Here is a 20942-nt window from a genome sequence, read left to right as displayed (position 1 = left end):
TTCAAGAGGTGTTGACATAGTTGATGACTATTATCATATTACAATCAAAGACAGACACAAAAAGCTGGAGTCTAGGGCCTGTCCCACTTTCCCGAGTTACTCACGAACTCTCCCGAGTTTTCCCCTTGATTCCAACTTGGGGAATGTCGGCTAATGTCGGTAGCGAGCTCGTAGGAGTCCGTAGATGTTTCGTAGCGGCTCCTGATGCCAGCCGTAAGAACTCGGGGCATCAGGAAAGTCGGGACGTTTTTTCAACATGTTGAAAAATGGCCACGAGTAAAAACAAATAGCCCCGAGTACCTACGAACGGCCATTACCGTAATTCTCCGAGTTCGAATCAAGGGGCAAACTCGGGAGACTTGGGACAGGGCCTTTACTCAGCGGGACAGGCTGCATCTCTGGAGAGAAGGAAAGGTTGATATTTCGGGTCGATACCTTTCTTCTGACTCATATCATGTTACAATCAATTATTTTAAAAATATTTAAAAAATTTATTTTTTATTTTATTTTATTTTTTATTTTTTATCCCTAAGAGCTCTCTCCAACTCTCTCTTGAAAGTATCCAGAGAACCGGCCTCCACCGCCCTCTGACTCACAACTCTCTGTGCGAAAACGTTTTTCCTCGTCTCCCTCTAAATGGCTTACACCTTATTCTTAAACTGTGGCCCCTGGTTCAGGACACCCCCAATATCGGGAACATGGTTCCTGCCACCCTGGGAATTAACCCCCATAAATTAATCTCAATAATCTGTCTTTCTTCTGACGGGATAGCACGCAGCAAAAAAATGTTCACTGTACCACGGTTCACGTGACGATAATAAACTAAACTAACCTACAAAGAGAATGAATACGTTTATTTGAAAGAATTAATAAGTTTATTGGCCAAGTATGTACACATACAAGGAATTTGCCTTGGTGCTCTGCTCGCATATAACAACACCACATACAGTAAACAATTATGAATGACACATAAAATATTAAACATTAATAACAAAACATTACAGTTTCAACAAAACAAACAGTTTAAATAAAACAAAACGTACAAACACCATACAGACAGCGCACCGAGTCAGGTTTGAACCCAGGTCTCTGGCGCTGTGAGGCAGCAATTCTACCGCTGCGCCACATTTTGGTTTCATACTAGAAACATAGAAAAGGAGGAAGCCATTCGGTCCTTCGAGCCAGCACCGCCATTCATTGTGATCATGGCTGATCGTCCCCTATCAATAACCCGTGCCTGCCCTCTCCCCATATCCCTTCTCCACTAGCCCCTAGAGCTCTATCTAACTCTCTCTTAAATACATCCAGTGACTTGGCCTCCACTACCCTCTGTGGCAGGGAATTCCATACATTCACAACTCTATGGGTGAAAAAGTTTTGTCTCATCTCAGTCTTAAATGACCTCCCCTTTATTCTAATATTGTGGCCCCTGGTTCTGGACTCGCCCAACATTGGGAACATACTGTCAGAATTAAAAGGATGGATGGTGTTACTCTATTCACAGATCCTCGCTGTTCATGGGGAGAGATGTTTTTTTGCTCAGTCTGAAGGAAAGTTTGCAACAGTCGAAACAGAGGGCCATTGTACTCCTTGGGGAAACGGGATGCGGTAAGAGTGCTCTTGTAGCCAAAGCATCCATCCTGGCCTCCGAATGGATCTCTGGGTAAGTGCCCCATCCTCAATTTGTACCATTGTTGCTGGTCGGCACGGTGGCGCAGCGGTAGAGTTGCTGCCTCACAGCGCCAGAGTTCCGGGTTCAATCCTGACTATGGGTGCTGTCTGTACGGAGTTTGTACGTTCTCCCTGTGGCCCTGTGAGTTTTCTCCGGGTGCTCTAGTTTCCTTCCACAATAGACAATAGGTGCAGGAGCAGGCCATTCGGTCCTTCAAGCCAGCACCGCCATTCAATGTGATCATGGCTGATCATCCCCAATCAGCACCTCCCGTTCCTGCCTTCTCCCCATAGCTCCTGACTCCGCTATTTTTAAGAGCCCCATCTAGCTCTCACTTGAAAGCATCCAGAGAACCCGCCTCCACCGCCCTCTGAGGCAGACAATTCCACGGATTCACAACCCTCTGTGTGAAAAAGTGTTTCCTCGTCTCCGTCCTAAATGGCTTTCCCCTTATTCTTAAACTGTGGCCCTCAGTTCTGGACTCCCCCAACATCGGGGGAGTCCAGAACCCTTAACAATCTTATATGTTTCAATGAGATACCCTCTCATCCTTCTAAACTCCAGAGTGTACAAGCCCAGCCTCTCCATTCTCTCAGCATATGACAGTCCCACCATCCCGGGAATTAACCTTGTAAACCTATGCTGCACTCCCTCAATAGCAAGCACACTCTAAAGATGTACAGGTATGTAGGTTAATTGGCTTGGTATAAATGTAAATGGTCCCTGGTGTGTGTAGGACGGTGTTAATGTGTTGGGCTCACTGGTCGGCACAGACTCGATGGGCCGAAGAGCCTGTTTGCTGCATCTCTGAACTCTAAACCTTTACCCCTTCACCTTTAACCTATGTCCTCTGGTACTCTGGGCAAGAGACCCTGTGCGTCTACCCGATCTATTCTTCTCATGATTTTATACACCTCTATAAGATCTCCCCTCATTCTGTGCTCAAGGGAATAGAGTCCCAGCCTGCTCAACGTCTCCCTGCACCTCAGACCCTCGGGTCCTCGTAAATTTTCTCTGCGCCCTTTTCCTGCTTGAATCTCCTTTCCACTAATGGGCGGCACGATGGCGCAGCGGTAGGGTTGCTGCCTCACAGCGCCGGAGACCTGGGTTCGATCCTGACTACGCGTGCTGTCTGTACGGGTAGTGTTAGTGTGCGGGGATCGCTGGTCGGCACGGCCAGGCTTGTGTTTCCACGCTGTATTTCTAAACTGTATTTCTAAACTAAACTAAAATAAAGGGGTATCAAGTACTAAAATAATTATACATTGTTCAATGAATTTGTTTGCCAACTAGAATATGAAGCCTATGTAACTATAGCCTCGCCTCAGACAATGGACATTGATATAATACAGTGTAAATGATTAATTGACTATTTTCCCTGAGGAGTAATTATCTTCAAGGATTTTTGTGCCCATGGTTACAAATAATGTTTAATGAGAACATGTACTGCATCCACCGACTCGATGTCATTGGCCGAGTGAATGCTTAAAAACACGTCAATATTGACATGCCTGAATAAACAAACTAAAATTGACTGATAAAACTTTACGTACAAGTTCGAAAAACGGCTGTGGGGGACGTCATTGGGTATGAAAGCAGAGATTCTTGATTAGTGCGGGTGTCAGGGGTTATGGGGAGAAGGCAGGAGAATGGGGTTGTGAGGGAGAGATAGATCAGCCATGATTGAATGGCGGAGTAGACTCGATGGGCTGAATGGCCCAATTCTGTTCCTAAGACATTTATGTGTCTAAAGTACTTAGAGCAAAGTTTAACGAATTTTCAGGTAATTTTATATCTGAAGAAGGATCCCAAACCAAAAACCACCTGTCCATTACCACCAGAGACGCTGCCTGACCCACTGAGTTACTCCAGCACTTTGTGCTTGCTCAAGATTCCAGCATCTGTGTCTTCATGTAATCATGTTTTCACTGGGTGCTCCGGTTTTCTCCCACACTCCAAAGATCGACAGGTCTGTAGGTTAATTAGCTTCTTAATTGTAAATTTTCTCCAGTGTGTAGGATAGTGTTAGTGTAGGGGGGATCGCTGGTCAGTGCTGACTCGGTGGTCCGAAGGGCCTGTTCCCACGCTGTATCTCTCAATCTAAAACTACATCTTCCTCTGGCAGCTCATTCCAGACACAGACTCCCCTCTGAGTGAAAACATGGCCCACAAGCCCCCACATAAATCTCTCCCCGCTCACTTTAAGCCGAATCCTGTTTTAGAATCATAGAGTCTACGATATTTCTTTAAAAACTAAAAAAAGATCAGATAACACCATATCTATATACAAGGGCAGCACGGTGGTGTAGTGGTAGCGTTACTACCTTACAGCGCCAGAGACCCGGGTTCGATCCTGAGTGCTGTCTGTACGGAGTTTGCACGTTCTCCCCGTGACCTGCATGGGTTTTCTCCCAGATCTTCGGTTTCCTTCCACACTCCAAAGACTTGTAGGTTAATTGGCTTGGTATAAATGTACAAATGTAAAATTGTCCCTAGTGGGCGTAGGATGGTGTTAGTGTGCGGGGATCGCTGGTCGGCGTGGACCCGGTGTGTCTGCGCTGTATCTCTAAACTAAACTAAACCAAGTCAAACCAAACTCAAGTATGTTTGCATTTCAATTTCAGGGAGCTGCATCGAGTTGTTCGCTTTGTCGGTGTGACCGGGGAGAGCAGAAGTCTTCGTCTGCTTCTGCACGGCTTGTGCATCCAACTTGCTGAAATATATCATAAGTCAATCCGTTTCTCAGAGGTATTATGATTAAAATGATGCCTGTCTGTGGCGACAGAAAATAATTAAACAAAGTAGTTCTGAGCTTACCTGAATATGTGTACGTATGTGTGTGTGTATACATATCAGTCTGAAGAAGAGTCTCGCCCCGAAACGTCACCTATTCCTTCGCTCCACAGATGCTGCCTCACCCGCTGAGTTTCTCCAGCATTTTTGTCTACCTTTGTGTGTGTGTATATACACACACACACACACACACACACACACACACACACACACACACACACACACACACACACACACACACACATATATATATATCTAAGTATATGTATGTATATATATGTGTGAATATATATATCTATATTACTAAATTTCTGATCTTGACCGCTTTTGGCCCACTGTGCTGCGATTTCCGACAGAACGCCGCCACCTACGGCCGTCATTTTTGGCCACCTCGTTCCGAGCCCCCCTCCGTCTTACGGGTGCGGAGGATGTTTCCCATCAATGACAAATCAGAGAGATATTAATGTTTTTAAAAAAGTCACCATTCTCTCTGCTGCCCCTGCTGGAGGGAGGGGGAGGGACTATAAAACCAGGAAGTGGTGTGCCTCACTCAGTCTCTGCAAGATGGATGAAGCCAAGGGTCACGTCTCTCTGAGCTCTGAATAACACTGAACAAATGTCTACACAACTGTGAGTATCCTTAATGTGGTTTGAAAATGAAAATATGGTTTGTTTGAAGTAAAAAGGCACTGCCTGCACATGGTGGTTTGGGTGCTTTGGCTCGAAGTTGAAAGGCACTACTTACTGCAAATGGTGGCTTGTGTGCTTTGGCTTAAAGTTGAAAGGCACTACTTACTGGAAATGGTGGCTTGGGTGCTTTGGCGTGAAGTTGAAAGGCACTACTTACTGCAAATGGTGGCTTGGGTGTTTTGCTTGAAGTTGAAAGGCACTACTTACTGCAAATGGTGGCTTGGGTGCTTTGGCTTGAGGTTGAAAGGCACTACTTACTGCAAATGGTGGCTTGGGTGCTTTGCTTGAAGTTGAAAGGCACTACTTACTGCAAATGGTGGCGTGGGTGCTTTGGCTTGAAGTTGAAAGGCACTTCTTACTGCAAATGGTGGCTTGGGTGCTTTGGCTTTAAGTTGAAAGGCACTACTTACTGCAAATGGTGACATGAAGTTGAAAGGCACTACTTACTGCAAAGGGTGGCTTGGGTGCTTTGGCTTGAAGTTGAAATGCACTATTTACTGCAAATGGTGGCTTGGGAGCTTTGGTTTAAAGTTGAAAGGCACTACTTACTGCAAATGGTGGCTTGGGAGCTTTGGCTTGAAGTTTAAAAAATTCACCATTCTCTCTGCTGCCCCTGCTGGAGGGAGGGGGAAAGACTATAAAACCAGGAAGTGGTGTGCCTCACTCAGTCTCTGCAAGATGGATGAAGCCAAGGGTCAAGTCTCTCTGAGCTCTGAATAACACTGAACAAATGTCTACACAACTGTGAGTACCCTTAATGTGGTTTGAAAATGAAAATATGTTTTTTTTGAAGTAAATATGCACTGCCTGCAAATGGTTGTTTGGGTGCTTTGGCTTGAAGTTGAAAGTCACTACTTACTGCAAATGGTGGCTTGGGTGTTTTGCTGAATTTGAAATGCACTACTTACTGCACATGGTGGCTTGGGTGCTTTGGCTTGAAGTTGTACGGCACTACTTACTGCAAATGGCGGCTTGGGTGCTTTGGCGAAGTTAAAAAGCACTACTGCAAATGCACTTACTTCCTGCACTCTATATTGATTTTAGATAAAACGCTACCACTTACGGCTGTGATTTTTGGCCATCTTACTCACCGCTGAGCAGGTGCAGAGAATTCTTCCCATCAGTGAAAAATAAGTGTTATTAGTGCTTAAAAAATGTTGAGAATCTCTCTCCTGTCAATCACGCCCTGAAGGCCACAACTTTTCCTGTGGGAGGGGGGAGGGGTTATAAAACCCAGGTAGTGTGGGTGTGGCTCAGTCTCTGCATGATGGGGGAGGGAGAGGTCATGAGTCTGTCTGAGCTGTGAATCAACTGAACACACTGAATGTCTACTCAACTGTGAGTGGTGTTTTGTGTGGTTTTATGGTGGTTTCACCCTGCATGAAATGGTATGAAACTGCACTTGAATTTGGTGGCCTTGCACCCTGCTTGAAGGGGTTGGAAACTGCACTTGAATTTGGTGGCCTTGCACCCTGCTCATAGTGGTAAGAATCTGCACATGAATTTGATGGCCTTGCACCCTGCTTGAAATGGAATTTTAAGGAATAGTCATGAGTCAACTGCCAGCCCACCAGCCGTGAGTGAGCTGCCAGCAGATCAGGCTTGAGGGACTGAGCTGCCATACCAGCACTCAAGTAAGCCCCCCCACTGGCCACTAATATTGGAATTGGTGGAGAGGTGGAAGATTGCGTCGAGGGACTAGCCCAACGGGTCCCACTGAGTTTAGTGTGTGTATGTGTGTATGTATGTGTGTGTGAACGCAGACCTCCAGATTCAGGGACAGTTTCTTCCCAGCTGTTATCAGGCAACTGAACCATCCTACCACAGCCAGAGAGCAGTGCTGAACCACTATCTACCTCATTGGAGACCCTCGGACTATCCTTGATCGGACTTTGCTGTCTTTACCTTGCACTAAACGTTATTCCCTTATCATGTAACTGTACACTGTGATTGTAATCATGTACAGTCTTTCTGCCATCCACAGTGAGCAGATACAGGACTAAGGGAATCATTTAGTGCAAGATAAAATCCATTTATAGCTAGTCCGAGGGTCTCCAATGAGGTAGATGGGTGTTCAGGACTGCTCACTAGTTGGTGATGGGATGGTTCAGTTGCCTGTTAACAGCTGTGAGGAAACTGTCCTTGAATCTGGAGGTGACCTCGGATTTTTAAAACTTAAAAGACTAATCTCCTTTTAAATGTTGATAGTCCAACGCCTCTACTTCCTTAGAAGGCTCAGGAAGTTCGGCATGTCCCCGACAACTTTCACCAACTTCTACAGATGCATCATAGAAAGCATTTTATTGGGATGCATCACAGCTCGGTTTGGGAACAGCTCCATCCAAGACCGCAAGAAATTGCAGCGAATTGTGGACGCAGCCCAGACCATCACACAAACCAACCTCCCTTCCATTGACTCCATCTACACCTCATGCTGCCTCGGCAAGGCCAGCAGCATCATCAAGGACCAGTTGCACCCTGGCCACTCCCTCTTCTCCCCTCTCCCATCGGGCAAGAGGTACAGAAGTGTGAAAACAAACGCACACCTCCAGATTCAGGGACTGTTTCTTCCCAGCTGTTATCAGGCAACTGAACCATCCTACCACAACTAGAGAGCAGTGCTGAACTACTATCTACCTCATTGGTGACCCTCAGTCTATCCTTGATCGGACTTTGCTGTCTTCACCTTGCACTAAACGTTATTCCCTTATCATGTATCTGTGCACAGTAAACGGCTCGATTGTAAGGTATTGACTTTCCGCTGAGTGGTTAGCACGCAACAAAAGCTTTTCACTGCACCTCGGTACATGTGACAATAAACTAAACTAAAACTGTAACTGCTCTCATCTAGGAATTCCCGGGGCTGTTAAATGAGTTCACTTCCTTGCTGGAGCTGGCTACTGAAGACCATCCTCTGTTGATCAGTTTGGATGGTTTGGATGAATTGTCCGATGACTACAATGCACGAAGCCTTTTCTGGTTGCCAAGCGAGCTGCCGAAGAACGTCTATATCATTGCATCCATGACCGTTGAGGAGAAGGAGGCTGCACCAAAGGTAACAATGTCTACACAGTAACGACACTTGATTACGTCAGGGGTTACGGGGAGAAGGCAGGAGAATGGGGTTAGCAGGGAGAGATAGATCAGCCACGATTGACTGCGCGGAGTAGACTCGATGGGCCGAATGGCTTAATTCAGCTCCTACCACCTTTGAACAGTGGAAATAAGTTGCTGGATGTGATGGATGTGGAGAAGATTCATGATGATGTTGCCAGGACTCCAGGGTGTGTGCTATAGGGAGAGGTTGAGCAGGCTAGGACTCTATTCCTTGGAGTGCAGGATGGAGTATTGTGTGCAGTTTAGGTCTCCAAACCTGAGGAAGGACATTCTTGCTATTGAGGGAGTGCAGCGTAGGTTCACAAAGTTAATTCCCGGGATGGCGGGACTGTCATATGTTGATAGATTAGAGTGACTGGGCTTGTATACTCTGGAATTTAGAAGGATGAGAGGTGATCTAATTGAAACATATAAGATTATTAAGGGTTTGGACACGCTAGAGGCAGGAAACATGTTCCCGATGTTGAGGGAGACCAGAACCAGGGCCACAGTTTAAGAATAAGGAGTAAGCCATTTAGAACGGAGATGAGGAAATACTTTTTCACACAGAGTTGTGAGTGTGGAATTATCTGCCTCAGAGGGCGGTGGAGGCCGGTTCTCTGGATGCTTTCAAGAGAGAGCTAGATAGGGTTCTTAAAGATAGCGGAGTCAGAGGATATGAAGAGAAGGCAGGAACGGGGTACTGATTGGGGATGATCAGCCATGATCACATTGAATGGCGGTGCTGGCTCTAAGGGCCGAATGGCCTACTCCTGCACCTATTGTCATTTGTCTATTGATGAGGGGTGATCTTATAGAGGTATGCAAAATCATGAGAGGAATAGATTGGGTAGACACACAGAGTCTTTTGCCCAGAGTAAGGGAATCGAGAACCAGAGAATGTAGGTTAAAGGTGACGGGGGTAAGATTTAGACTTCAGTGATACAGAAACAGACCCTTTAGCCCATCGAGTCCATGCCGACTTATGACACATTGACTGATTGATTTACTGTACAATTTACACAAACCAACAGGGGGGAGTTCATAAGCATATTGCTTTGCCGAGAACAATGATACTGTTTGCTAGTAGCTGCTCAATAAAAGCAAGTGACGTGTTGTACTCAGGCATTAATTGTACAAACTTGTCATGATAGCACAATAAATCTACTGAGATAGGGTGTCACGGTGGAGCAGCGGTAGAGTTGCTGCCTCACAGCGCTAGAGACCAGGGTTCCGTCCTGACTACGGGTGCTGTCTGTACGTTCTCCCTGTGACCTGCGTGGGTTTTCTCCGGGTGCTCCGCTTTCCTCCCACACTCCAAAGACGTGCAGGTTTGTAGGTCAATTGGTTGTAAGGTTGTAAAAAATAGTCCCTGGTGTTTAGGATTGTCCCTTGCGTACGGGGATCGCTGGTCAGTTCAGACTCGGTGGGCCAAAGGGCCTGTTTCAGTGCTGTATCTCTAAACTAAACTAAAGTTGAACCACAACGACCACAAGGAATTTTTTTTTACAATCTTGTTACAAAATGGTACTTATCAGACAATGCGATTATAGGCAATAGGTGCAGGAGTTGGCCATTCGGCCTTTCGAGCCAGCACCGCCATTCAATGTGATCATGGCTGATCATCCCCAATCAGTACCCCGTTCCTGCCTTCTCCCCATATCCCCTGACTTCCGCTATCTCTAAGAGCACTATCTAACTCTCTCTTGAAAGATTCCAGTGAACCGGCCTCCACTGTTCTCTAGGGCAGAGAATTCCACAGACTCACAACCCTCTGTGTGGAAAAAGTGGTTCCTCATCTCTGTTCTAAATGGCTTACTCCTTATTCTTAAACTGTGGCCTCTGGTTCTGGACTTTGGGAACATGCCCCTACTGTGTCCAAACCCTTAATAATCTTATATGTTTCAATAAGATATTCTCTCATCCTAAACTCCAGAGTATACAAGCCCAGTCACTCCAATCTCTCAGCATATGACAGTCCTGCCATCCCGATAATTAACCTGGTGAACCTACGCTGCACTCCCTCAATATCAAGAATGTCCTTCCTCAAATTAGGGGACAAAAATTGCACACAATACTCCAGGTGTGGTCTCACCAGGGCCCTGATGTCCATACTTTGGAAAACAAAGTGCTGGAATAACTCAGTGGATCAGGCAGCATTTGTGAAGTTTAGTTTGGTTTATTGTCACATGCACTGAGGTACAGTGAAAAGCTTTTTGCTGCATGTTATCCAGTCAGCAAAAAGACAATACATGATTACAATCATTGTTCACAGTGTACAGATACAGGATAAAGGGAATAACGTTTAGTGCAGTAAAGTCCAATTAAAGATAATGGATAGGCAACACTTCAGCTCAGGATCCTTCTTGAGGTCTCGACCCAAAACGTCACCTATCCATGTTCTCCAGAGATGCTGCCTGACCCGCTGAGTTACTCCAGCACTTCGTGTCCTTGGTTGTAAACCATCAAAACACAATTTCTTGTATCTAGAAAATGGATCAGCCTCTCCTTGAGATAAACTTGAACCTATGTTGATTATGCCATCACTTTTTTCCGTTTTGTTTAGTGATACAGCAAGGACACAGACCCTTTGGCCACTGAGTCCACGCTGTCAAGCAATCACCCGTTCACACTAGTTCTATGCTATTCCATGCTCTCATCCACTCCCTACACACAAGGGGCAATCTAGCATTAACCTACAAAAACCCACACGTCTTTGCCATAACCTGAAGATTTCATGTGCATTCCTCATTCTATCCCTTCACATTGCAAGCCATCTTTTGACATGGTTATTTAAAATTAGTACATATAACATGCAACAATGAATGAATGAATAAGTTTATTGGCCAAGTATTCACATACGATAATAATAATAATAATATATATTATTGTCATTGCACGTCAGTGCAACGAGATTTAGTTTGCAGCTCCAACCGATGAAAAAGAAAAGTAAAATAAATAAATAAGATGTGTGCCGTGACCATCCGAGGGAGACAGTCATCACTCAGCAGGGCCGGTTCAGAGCCGCTATAGCTCTTGGAATAAAGCTGTTTCTGAGTCTGGAGGTTCGGGCGTAGAAGGCCTTGTAAAATCTGCCGGAGGGAAGTAATTCAAACAGTCCGTTACAGGGGTGTGAGGAGTCTTTATGGATGCTGACGGCCTTCCTGAGGCACCGTGTATGGTACGAAAACACCGCCAGGGACGCAGAGGTGGGTTAAAGGCCAGGTTAGAGCTAGCCCCACACAGGGCAGCGATTCCTACCCTTTTCCTCGCCAACGTGCACTCACTGGCAAACAAAATGGATGAACTCCGGCTAAGGATCACCTCCCACAACCGGATCAAGGACTGCAACATCTTGATCTTCACTGAAACTTGGCTCAACACTGACGTTCCTGACAGCGCCATCCAGCTATCGGGGCGTCATTTACTCCGAGCGGACAGGACATCAGACTCTGGTAAGACCAGAGGGGGGGGTCTGTGCATTTATGTAAACAAAGCATGGTGCACGGACTCCACCATCATCGAGAGTCACTGCTCAGCTAACCTTGAATTCCTCTTGGTTAGATGCAGACCGTTCTATCTGCCCAGAGAGTTCACCTCCACTGTTGTGACTGCAGCCTACATCCCTCCTGATGCTAATGCCAAGCTTGCAATGAAAGAGCTGCATACTGCCATTAGCAAACAACAGACTCACAACCCCGAGGCAGCCTTCATTGTTGCGGGTGACTTCAATCACTCCAACCTGAAGACTGTACTCCCCAAATTCCACCAACATGTATCCTTCCCCACTAGAGTAGACAAGACACTGGACAAAGTCTACACCAACATGGCTGAAGCTTACAAAGCCATCCCCCTCCCCCACCTTGGTCAGTCTGATCACGTCTCATTGTTCCTGCTCCCTAAGTACTCCCCACTCATCAGACGGGTTAAACCAACTGTAAGGACAGTTAAAGTCTGGTCAGAGGAAGCGGACTTCACACTTCAGCAGTGTTTTGGAAACACTGACTGGAAGGCGTTTGCAGCCCAGGCCACCCTTGACTCTCACACGGACATTGATTCCTATACATCCTCTGTTCTGGACTTTATAAACTCCACCATCAATAGTGTCACCTCCCTCAAACAGGTGACCATATACCCGAATCAGAAGCCATGGATGAACAGCGAGGTCAGGCTACTGCTGAAAGCACGGGACACCGCTTTCAGGTCAGGCGATGCTCGAGCCTACAGTTCATCCAGGGCTAACCTGAAGAGGGGCATCAGGAAGGCCAAGCACTGCCATAAGCTCAGGATTGAGGAGCACTTCAACAACAACTCCGACCCCCGACGCATGTGGCAAGGCATCCAGGCCATCACGGACTACAGACCCTCCAACATCACCCCCACATCCAGCGACGCCTCCTTCCTTGAGGAGCTTAACCACTTCTATGGCTGCTTCGACAGGGACAATCTAGAGACAGCCATCAAGGCTGTGCTACCTGCCGATCACCAACCCCTCACACTCACCCCCTACGACGTGTACGTGGCACTGAGTAGGACTAATGCACGTAAGGCTGCTGGCCCTGACGGCATCCCCGGGCGCGTGCTCAGTGCCTGTGCTGCGCAGCTGACAGACGTCTGGACTGACATCTTCAACCTGTCACTTGCCCAAGCAGTTGTCCCCACTTGCCTTAAAGCCACCTCCATCGTGCCAGTGCCAAAACACTCCACTGCAGCAAGCCTCAACGACTTCCGCCCAGTTGCACTTACCCCCATCATCACCAAGTGCTTCGAGAGGCTGGTCCTGGCACACCTCAAAAGCTGCCTACCCCCCACACTGGATCCCTATCAGTTTGCCTACCGCAAGAACAGGAGTACGGAGGATGCCATCTCAACGGCACTTCACTCCGCCCTCTCCCACCTTGACAACAGAGACACTTATGTAAGAATGCTGTTCATCGATTACAGCTCAGCATTCAACACCATTATTCCATCAAAACTGATCACCAAACTCGGTAACCTGGGCATCGACCCCTCCCTCTGCAACTGGATACTGGACTTTCTAACCAACAGACCCCAGTCTGTGAGGTTAGACAAGCACACCTCTTCAACCCTCACCCTGAACACCGGCGTTCCTCAGGGCTGTGTGCTGAGCCCCCTCCTCTACTCCCTCTTCACCGATGACTGCACACCTGTACATGGTACTAACACAATCATCAAGTATGCAGATGATACAACGGTGATTGGCCTCATCAGCAACAACGATGAGCTGGCCTACAGGGAGGAGGTCCAGCACTTAGCAGCATGGTGCGCTGACAACAACCTGGCCCTTAACTCCAAGAAGACCAAGGAGCTCATTGTAGACTTCAGGAAGTCCAGAGGTGGCACGCACACCCCCATCCACATTAACGGGACGGAGGTGGAACGTGTTTCTAGCTTCAGGTTCCTGGGAGTCAAAATCTCCGATGACCTCTCTTGGACCCACAATACCTCTACTCTGATCAAGAAGGCTCATCAGCGTCTCTTCTTCCTGAGGAGACTGAAGAAGGTCCATCTGTCTCCTCAGATCCTGGTGAACTTCTACCGCTGCACCATCGAGAGCATCCTTACCAACTGCATCACAGTATGGTATGGCAACTGCTCTGTCTCCGACCGGAAGGCACTGCAGAGGGTGGTGAAAATTGCCCAACGCATCACCGGTTCCACGCTCCCCTCCATTGAGTCTGTCCAAAGCAAGCGTTGTCTGCGGAGGGCGCTCAGCATCGCCAAGGACTGCTCTCACCCCAACCATGGACTGTTTACCCTCCTACCATCCGGGAGGCGCTACAGGTCTCTCCGTTGCCGAACCAGCAGGTCGAGGAACAGCTTCTTTCCGGCGGCTGTCACTCTACTAAACAACGTACCTCGGTGACTGCCAATCACCGCCCCCCCCCCCCCCCCCCCCCGGACACTTATTATTTACTTTTTATTCAAATCGTTTGCTATGTCGCTCTTCAAGGGAGATGCTAAATGCATTTCGTCGTCTCTGTACTGTACACTGACAATGACAATTAAAATTGAATCTGAATCTGAATCTGAATCTGAATCTGAGATGCCCTCCAAGGCTGGTAGCTGTGTCCCAATGATCCTCTGCGCTCTGTGGACGACGCGCTGAAGAGCTCTCCTCCGCCTCCGTGCAGCTGAGATACCACACAGAGATGCCATACGTTAATATGCTCTCAGTGGTGCAGCGGTAGAACGTTGTCAGCAGCTGTTGGGGCAGGCCAGTCTTTTTTTAATGTCCTCAGGAAGAACAGTCGTTGCTGTGCCTTCTTGACCAGCGCAGCGGTGTTGGTGGATCATGTGAGGTCCTCTGAAATGTGAGTGCCCAGAAACTTAAAGCTGGACACTCTCTCCACACTTTCCCCGTAGATGGAGATTGGGGCGTATTCTCCATTATGGGACCTCCTGAAGTCAATAATCAGCTCCTTGGTCTTGGAGGTGTTTAGTGACAAGTTGTTACGTGCGCACCAGTCCGCCAGGTTCTGCACCTCCGTTCTGTATTTTGTTTCATCACCATTGGTGATCAGCCCAATCACTGTTGTGTCGTCTGCAAACTTCACGTTGGTGTTGGTGTCGAATGCAGGAACACAGTCGTGAGTGAAGAGGGAGTAGAGCTTGGGGCTTAGTACACAGCCCTGTGGTGTGCCGGTGCTCAGGGTGATAGTGGAGGACAGGTGCGGGCCCAGTCTCACTGCCTGCGGTCGCTCCGTCAGAAAGTTCAGGATCCAATCTCATATCGGCGAGCTGAGGCCTAGCTGGTGGAGTTTGGTGGTGAGCTTGGTGGGGATGACCGTATTGAATGCAGAGCTATAGTCAATGAAGAGCATCCTCACGTACGTGCCCAGTCTGTCCAGGTGAGTCAAGACAGTGTGAAGAGCCAGAGAGATGGCATCCTCTGTCGATCTATTTGCTCTGTATGCAAATTGATGAGAGTCCAGTGAGGCAGGGATGCTGGATTTGATGTGGGAGAGGACCAGCCTTTCGAAGCACTTCATTGGGATTGGAGTTAAGGCAACCGGGCGGTAGTCGTTCAGGTTGGTGACTTTGGACTTTTTCGGCACCGGCACTATGGTGGCTGTTTTCAGGCACTTGGGGACCGTTGCCAGAGATAGAGATAGATTGACGATTCTCGTGAATACCTCCGCCAGCTGTACAGCACAGTCCTTTAGTACCTTTCCCTGGACTCCATCCGGGCCTGCAGCCTTGCGTGGATTGATCCTACGTAGAGCGCACTGTACCTCCTGAGTGCTCAGTGTTAAGGCCTGTCCCTCCGCCATGACTGGGGTTATTCCACTCCTGGTGGTGTTGCAAGTTTCGAACCGGGCAAAGAAGGTGTTCAGTTCGTTGGCCAGTGTGATATCACCGTGGGGGCAGGCGGGGCTGCTCTTGTAGTCAGTTATGTCCCTGACACCCTGCCACATGTTTCTGGTGTCTTGGAAGGAATTTGCCTTGGTGCTCCACCCGCAAGTGACAATGACATACAGGGACAGTTAGGAATGATAGATGGTGAAAGCATAGATGGTGTATGGACGGAGTTTGTACGTTCTACTCCTTAACCTGCATAGGTTTTTTCCAGGTGCTCCGGATTCTTCCCACACTCCAAAGACGTTCAGGTTTGTAGGTTAATTGGCTTGGTATAAATGTAAATTGTTCCTAGTGTGTGTGCGAGAGTGTTACTGTGCGGGGATCGCTGGTCGGCGCGGACTCGGTGGGCATACGGGCCTGTTTCCACACTGTATCTGTAAATTAAAGCTAAACAGTACAACACAGGAACAGGCCCCTGCAGCCCGCAATGTCTGTGCCGGACATGATGCCAAGATATCCTAATCACCTCTGCCTGCACGTGATCCATATCCCGGTATTCCCTGTACATCCATCAAAAAGCCTGATTAACACAGCTATCGTATCTGCAGCATGTTCAGGAACCCCCACGCACTGTAAAAAAATTTGCCCCGCGCATCTCCTTTAAACTTTGCCCCTCTCATCGAAAAGCTATGCCCTCTAAACCTTGACAAATATACCCTGCAAAAAAGGTACTGTGCTGACTGAGTATTATGTGCAGTTTTGGCCCCCTAATTTGAGGAAGGACATTCATGCTATTGAGGGAGTGCAGCGTAGGTTTACAAGGTTAATTCCCGGGATGGCGGGACTGACATATGATGAAAGAATGGGTCGACTGGGCTTGTATTCTCTGGAATTTAGAAGGATGAGAGGAGATCTTACAGAAACATTAAATTCCTAAAAGATTGGACAGGCTAGACGCCGGAAACATGTTCCCGATGTTGGGGGAGTCCAGAATCAGGGGTCACAGTTTAAGAATAATGTGTAGGCCATTTAGAACGGAGATGAGGAAAAACCTTTTCACCCAGAGAGTTGTGAATCTGAGGAATTCTCTGCCACAGAAGGCGGTGGAGGCCAATTCACTGGATGTTTTCAAGAGAGATTTAGCTCTTAGGGCTAGCGGAATCAAGGGATATGGTGAGAAAGCAGGAACATACTGATTTTGGATGATCAGCCATGATCATATTGAATAGCGGACGGTGCTGGCTCGAAGGGCCGAATGGCCTACTCCTGCACCTATTTTCTCTGTTTCTATGTTTCTACCCTATGTTCGTACCGACAGAGGAGATTAGTTTATCTTGGCATCATGTTCAGTACCGACATAGTGGGCCGAATGGCCTGTTCGTGTTTTGTACTATTTTACATGTAAAAACAAAGAACTGAAGATAGGCACAAAATGCTGGAGTAACTCAGCGGGTCAGGCAGCATCTGTGGAGAACATGGATAGGTGACGTTTCACAGAGTGCTGGAGTAACTCAGCGGGTCAGGCAGCATCTGTGGAGAACATGGATAGGTGACGTTTCACAGAGTACTGGAGTAACTCAGCGGGTCAGGCAGCATCTGTGGAGAACATGGATAGGTGACATTTCACAGAGTGCTGGAGTAACTCAGCGGGTCAGGCAGCATCTGTGGAGAACATGGATAGGTGACGTTTCACAGAGTGCTGGAGTAACTCAGCGGGTCAGGCAGCATCTGTGGAGAGAAAAATAGGTGGCAGCATCTGTGGAGAGAAAAATAGGTGATGGGTCAGGACGTTTCTTCAGACCGTTCTATGTTCAAAGGCAGTCGGGCAAGTTTTGTACTGAAGTCTCTATTCTTTCAACAGATTTTCAATGACGTTGGGAAGGTTCTTCATATCCCACCCCTCACGTCTGTGGAGACGGAACAGATACTGGGCTCTTGGTTGGAACGGGATAGTCGAACGCTGGCAGCCGACCAGTGGGCTTTACTAGTGGGAGCGTGCTCGGCCTGCCCGAGCCCTCTCTATCTCCAGTGTGCCTACAGGGAGTCGCTGGGCTGGCGCTCCTCCACCCGAGCGGTGGACATTTACCTCCCGCCCGGCCTCCAGCCGCTGTACGCGGCGGTCCTCAGCCGGCTGGAGAAGGCGCACGGCGAGGCGCTGGTGAGGAGGGCGGCCGGGATACTTGCCTTGTCCAGGAACGGCGCCACCTTTGCCGAGGTGAGCGATCTCCTCAGCTTGGACCCGGCCGTCATGCGGGAGCTCGGGCACGTCCAGGACGCCTCCGTCCCCAAGGTGCCCGTGCTCACCTGGATGAAGCTGCGCGGGGACCTGAAGCTCCACCTGGTGGAGCGGAGGAGCGACGACACCCGTACCTTCGCCTGGGCCCACTCGGCGCTGAGGCGCGCCTGCCTGAACAGGTACCTGCCGTCAAACGACCACCGGTCTGCTCTGCACCTGACCCTGGCCAACTATTTCTCGGGGAAACCATCGGGCCTGTCGGGAAGGCCGGGCACCTGCGAGCCAGAGGACCTCCATGCCCAGCCACTGGCCTGGGTCAGAGGACAGGGTCCTGGCGCCAAACACACATTCAACCTACGGAGACTGAACGGGGTTCCTCACCACCTGCTCAAGGCCGGCCAGGTGGCCACCTTGATCACCGAGTGCCTCTTCAACTTTCAGTTTCTGCTCCACAAGGTGTGGGCTTTATCTGTGGTCAGTGTGGAAGAGGACCTGAAAGCAGCATTGACACTGGAGAGGTGGGCTGATGAACTACTTACTGTCTGTCATCTTGTTGAGTCTCATTGTCTGCAACTTGTTTTTCACCTAGCTCACAGTCAACAATGGCCTCGATACCTTTATCGTTGTTACTTTTTTGCATCTTTCATTCATTTGTTCCATATCACCATCTATATGTCTCCCCTGACACTCAGTCTGAAGAAGGGTCTGGACCCAAAACACCAACTCCCCTCCCTCCCTCCCTCCCTCCCTCCCTCCCTCTCCCTCCCCCCCTCCCCCCCCTCCCTCCCTCTCTCCCCCCCTCTCTCCCTCCCTCTCTCCCCCCCTCCCCCCTCCCCCCCTCTCCCCCTCTCTCTCCCCCTCTCTATCCCTCCCTCCCTCCCTCTCTGCCCCCCTCCCTCTCTGCCCCCCCTCCCCTCTCTGCCCCCCCTCCCTCTCTGCCCCCCCCCCCCCTCTCTGCACCCTCCCTATCTCCCCCCCCCCCCCTCTGCCTCCCCCTCTCTCTGCCCCCCTCCCTCTCTGCGGCCTCCCACTCCTTCCCTCCCCCCCTCTCCTCCCACACTCTCTTCTTTCTCCCTCTCTGTCCTCCCTCTCTGCCCCCTCCCTCTCTGCCCTCTCCCCCCTCCCTCTCTGCACCCGCTCTCTGCCCCATGCTCTCTGTCCCCCTCTCTCTCTGCCCCCCCTCCCTCTCTGGCCCCCTCCCTCTCTCCCCCCTCTCTCTCTCTCTCTCTCTCTCTCTCTCTCTCTCTCTCTCTCTCTCTCTCTCTCTCTCTCTCTCTCTCTCTGCACCTCTCTCCTCTTTTTACTCTCCTCTTTTTCACTCCCCCCTCTCTCTGCCCCTCTCTCTCTGCCCCTCTCTCTCCCCCCCCCTCTCTCTCTCTGCCCCCCCCCTCTCTCTCTGCCCCCCCCTCTCTCTCTGCCCCCCCCTCTCTCTCTCTGCCCCCCCTCTCTGCTCTGCCCCCCCTCTCTCTGCCCCCCCCCCTCTCTCTCTGCCCCCCATCTCTCTCTGCCCCCCCCTCTCTCTCTGCCCCCCCCCTCTCTCTCTGCCCCTCTCTCTCTGCCCCCCCTCTTCCCCCTCTCTCTCTGCCCCCCCCCTCTCTCTCTGCCCCCCCTCCCTCTCTGCCCCTCCCTCTCTGCCCCCCTCCCTCTCTGCCCCCCTCCCTCTCCCTCCCTCTCTGCCCCCCTCCCTCTCTGCCCCCCCCCTCTCTCTCTGCCCCCCTCCTCTCTGTCCCCTCTCTCTCTCTGCCTCTCCCCTCTCTGTGCCCCCCCTCTCTCTGTGCCCCTCCTCTCTCTCTGCCCTCCTCCTCTCTCTCTGCCCCCCCTCTCTCCCTCCTCCCCTCTCTCTCCCCTCTCTCCCCTCTCTCTGCCCCCCCTCTCCTCTCTCTCCTCTCTCCCTCCTCCCTCTCTCCCTGTCTCTCTCTCTCTGCCCCCCTCTCTCTCCCTCTCTCTCTCTCCCCTCTCTCCCCCCCTCTCCCTCTCCCCCTCTCTCTCTCTCCCTCTCCCTCTCTCCCCCCCTCTCTCTCTCTCTCTTTTCCCCTCCCTCTCTCTCTCTCCCGCCCCCCTCCTCCTCTCTCTCCCCCCCCCTCTCTCTCTCTGCTCCCCCCCCTCTCTCTCCTCCCTCTCTCTCTCTCCCTGCCCCCTCTCTCTCTCATTTCTCTCTCTCTCTCTCCTTTCTCTCTCTCTCCCTCTCCCCCCCCTCTCTCTCTCTCTCTCTCTCTCACTCTCTCTCTCTCTCTCCCTCCCTCTCTCTCCCGCCCTCTCTACCCCCCCCCCTCTCTGCCCCCTCTCCTCTCTCCCCCCTCCCTCTCTCTGCCTCCCCTCTCCTCTCTGCCCCCCCCCCTCTCTGCCCCCCCCCTCTCTCTCTCTCCCCCTCTCTCCTCTCTCGCCCCTCTCCTCTCTCTGCCCCTCTCTCCCTCTCTGCCCCCTCTCCCTCTCTGCTCCCCCCTCTCTCTGCCTCTCCTCCTCTCTGCCCCTCCTCCCTCTCTGCCCCCCTCTCCCTCTCTCTCTCTCCCCTCTCCCTCTCTGCCCCTCTAACTCACTCTCTCTAACTCATTCTCTCCTCCCTGCCCTCTCTCTCTCATTCTCCCTCACTTCCTCTCTCCCCCTTTCTCTCCCTTTCTCATTCTCCCCCCCTTCCTCTCTCCCCCTCCCTCCCTCTCTGTCTCCCTCTCTCTCTCTCGCCTCTCTCCCTCTCCTCCCCTCTCTCTCCCCCCCTCTCCCTCTCTCTCCTGTCTCTCTCCCCCTCCCCCCCCTCTCTCCCCCTCTCCCTCTCTCTGCCCCCCCTCCCTCTCTCCCCCTCCCTCCTGCCCCCCTCTCCCTCTGGCCCCCTCTCCCTCTCTTGCCTCCCTCCTCTCCTCTCTCCTCTCCCTCCCTTCCCTCTCTGCCCCCCTCTCCCTCTCTGCCCCCCCCCTCCCTCCACTCCCCTTCCCTCTCCTCCCTCTCTCTGCCCCCTCTCCCCTCTCTCTCCCCCTCTCCCCTCTCTGCCCCCCTCTCCCTCTCTCTCCCCTCTTCTCTCTCTCCTCTCCCTCTCTCTCCCCGCTCTCCCATTTTCTCTCCCGCCTCCTCTCTCTCTCTCTCTGCCCCCTCTCCCCTCTCTGCTCCTCCCTCTCTTCCCCCTCTCTCCCTCCCTCTCCC

The 20942-nt window shown here is 50.4% G+C and overlaps 1 protein-coding gene across 1 annotated transcript in view; it reads left to right on the top strand.

Moving 5' to 3' along the window:
• Positions 1-1603: 1603 nt before the first annotated feature.
• The window catches only part of LOC129714801 (NACHT domain- and WD repeat-containing protein 1), a 39626-nt gene continuing 20287 nt past the window's right edge, over positions 1604-20942 (top strand). The window contains exons 1-4 of the mRNA XM_055664647.1: positions 1604-1608; positions 4297-4420; positions 8007-8210; positions 17436-18328. Of these exons, the coding sequence (XP_055520622.1) occupies positions 1604-1608; positions 4297-4420; positions 8007-8210; positions 17436-18328 (1226 nt within the window). The remainder of the gene's footprint in view (positions 1609-4296; positions 4421-8006; positions 8211-17435; positions 18329-20942) is intronic.

This window comes from Leucoraja erinacea, chromosome 41 (genome assembly GCF_028641065.1).
Source record: "Leucoraja erinacea ecotype New England chromosome 41, Leri_hhj_1, whole genome shotgun sequence".
Lineage (NCBI taxonomy): Eukaryota > Metazoa > Chordata > Chondrichthyes > Rajiformes > Rajidae > Leucoraja > Leucoraja erinaceus.
The sequence above is the reverse complement of the archived record's forward strand: the minus strand, read 5'-3'. Positions and strand labels throughout refer to the sequence as shown.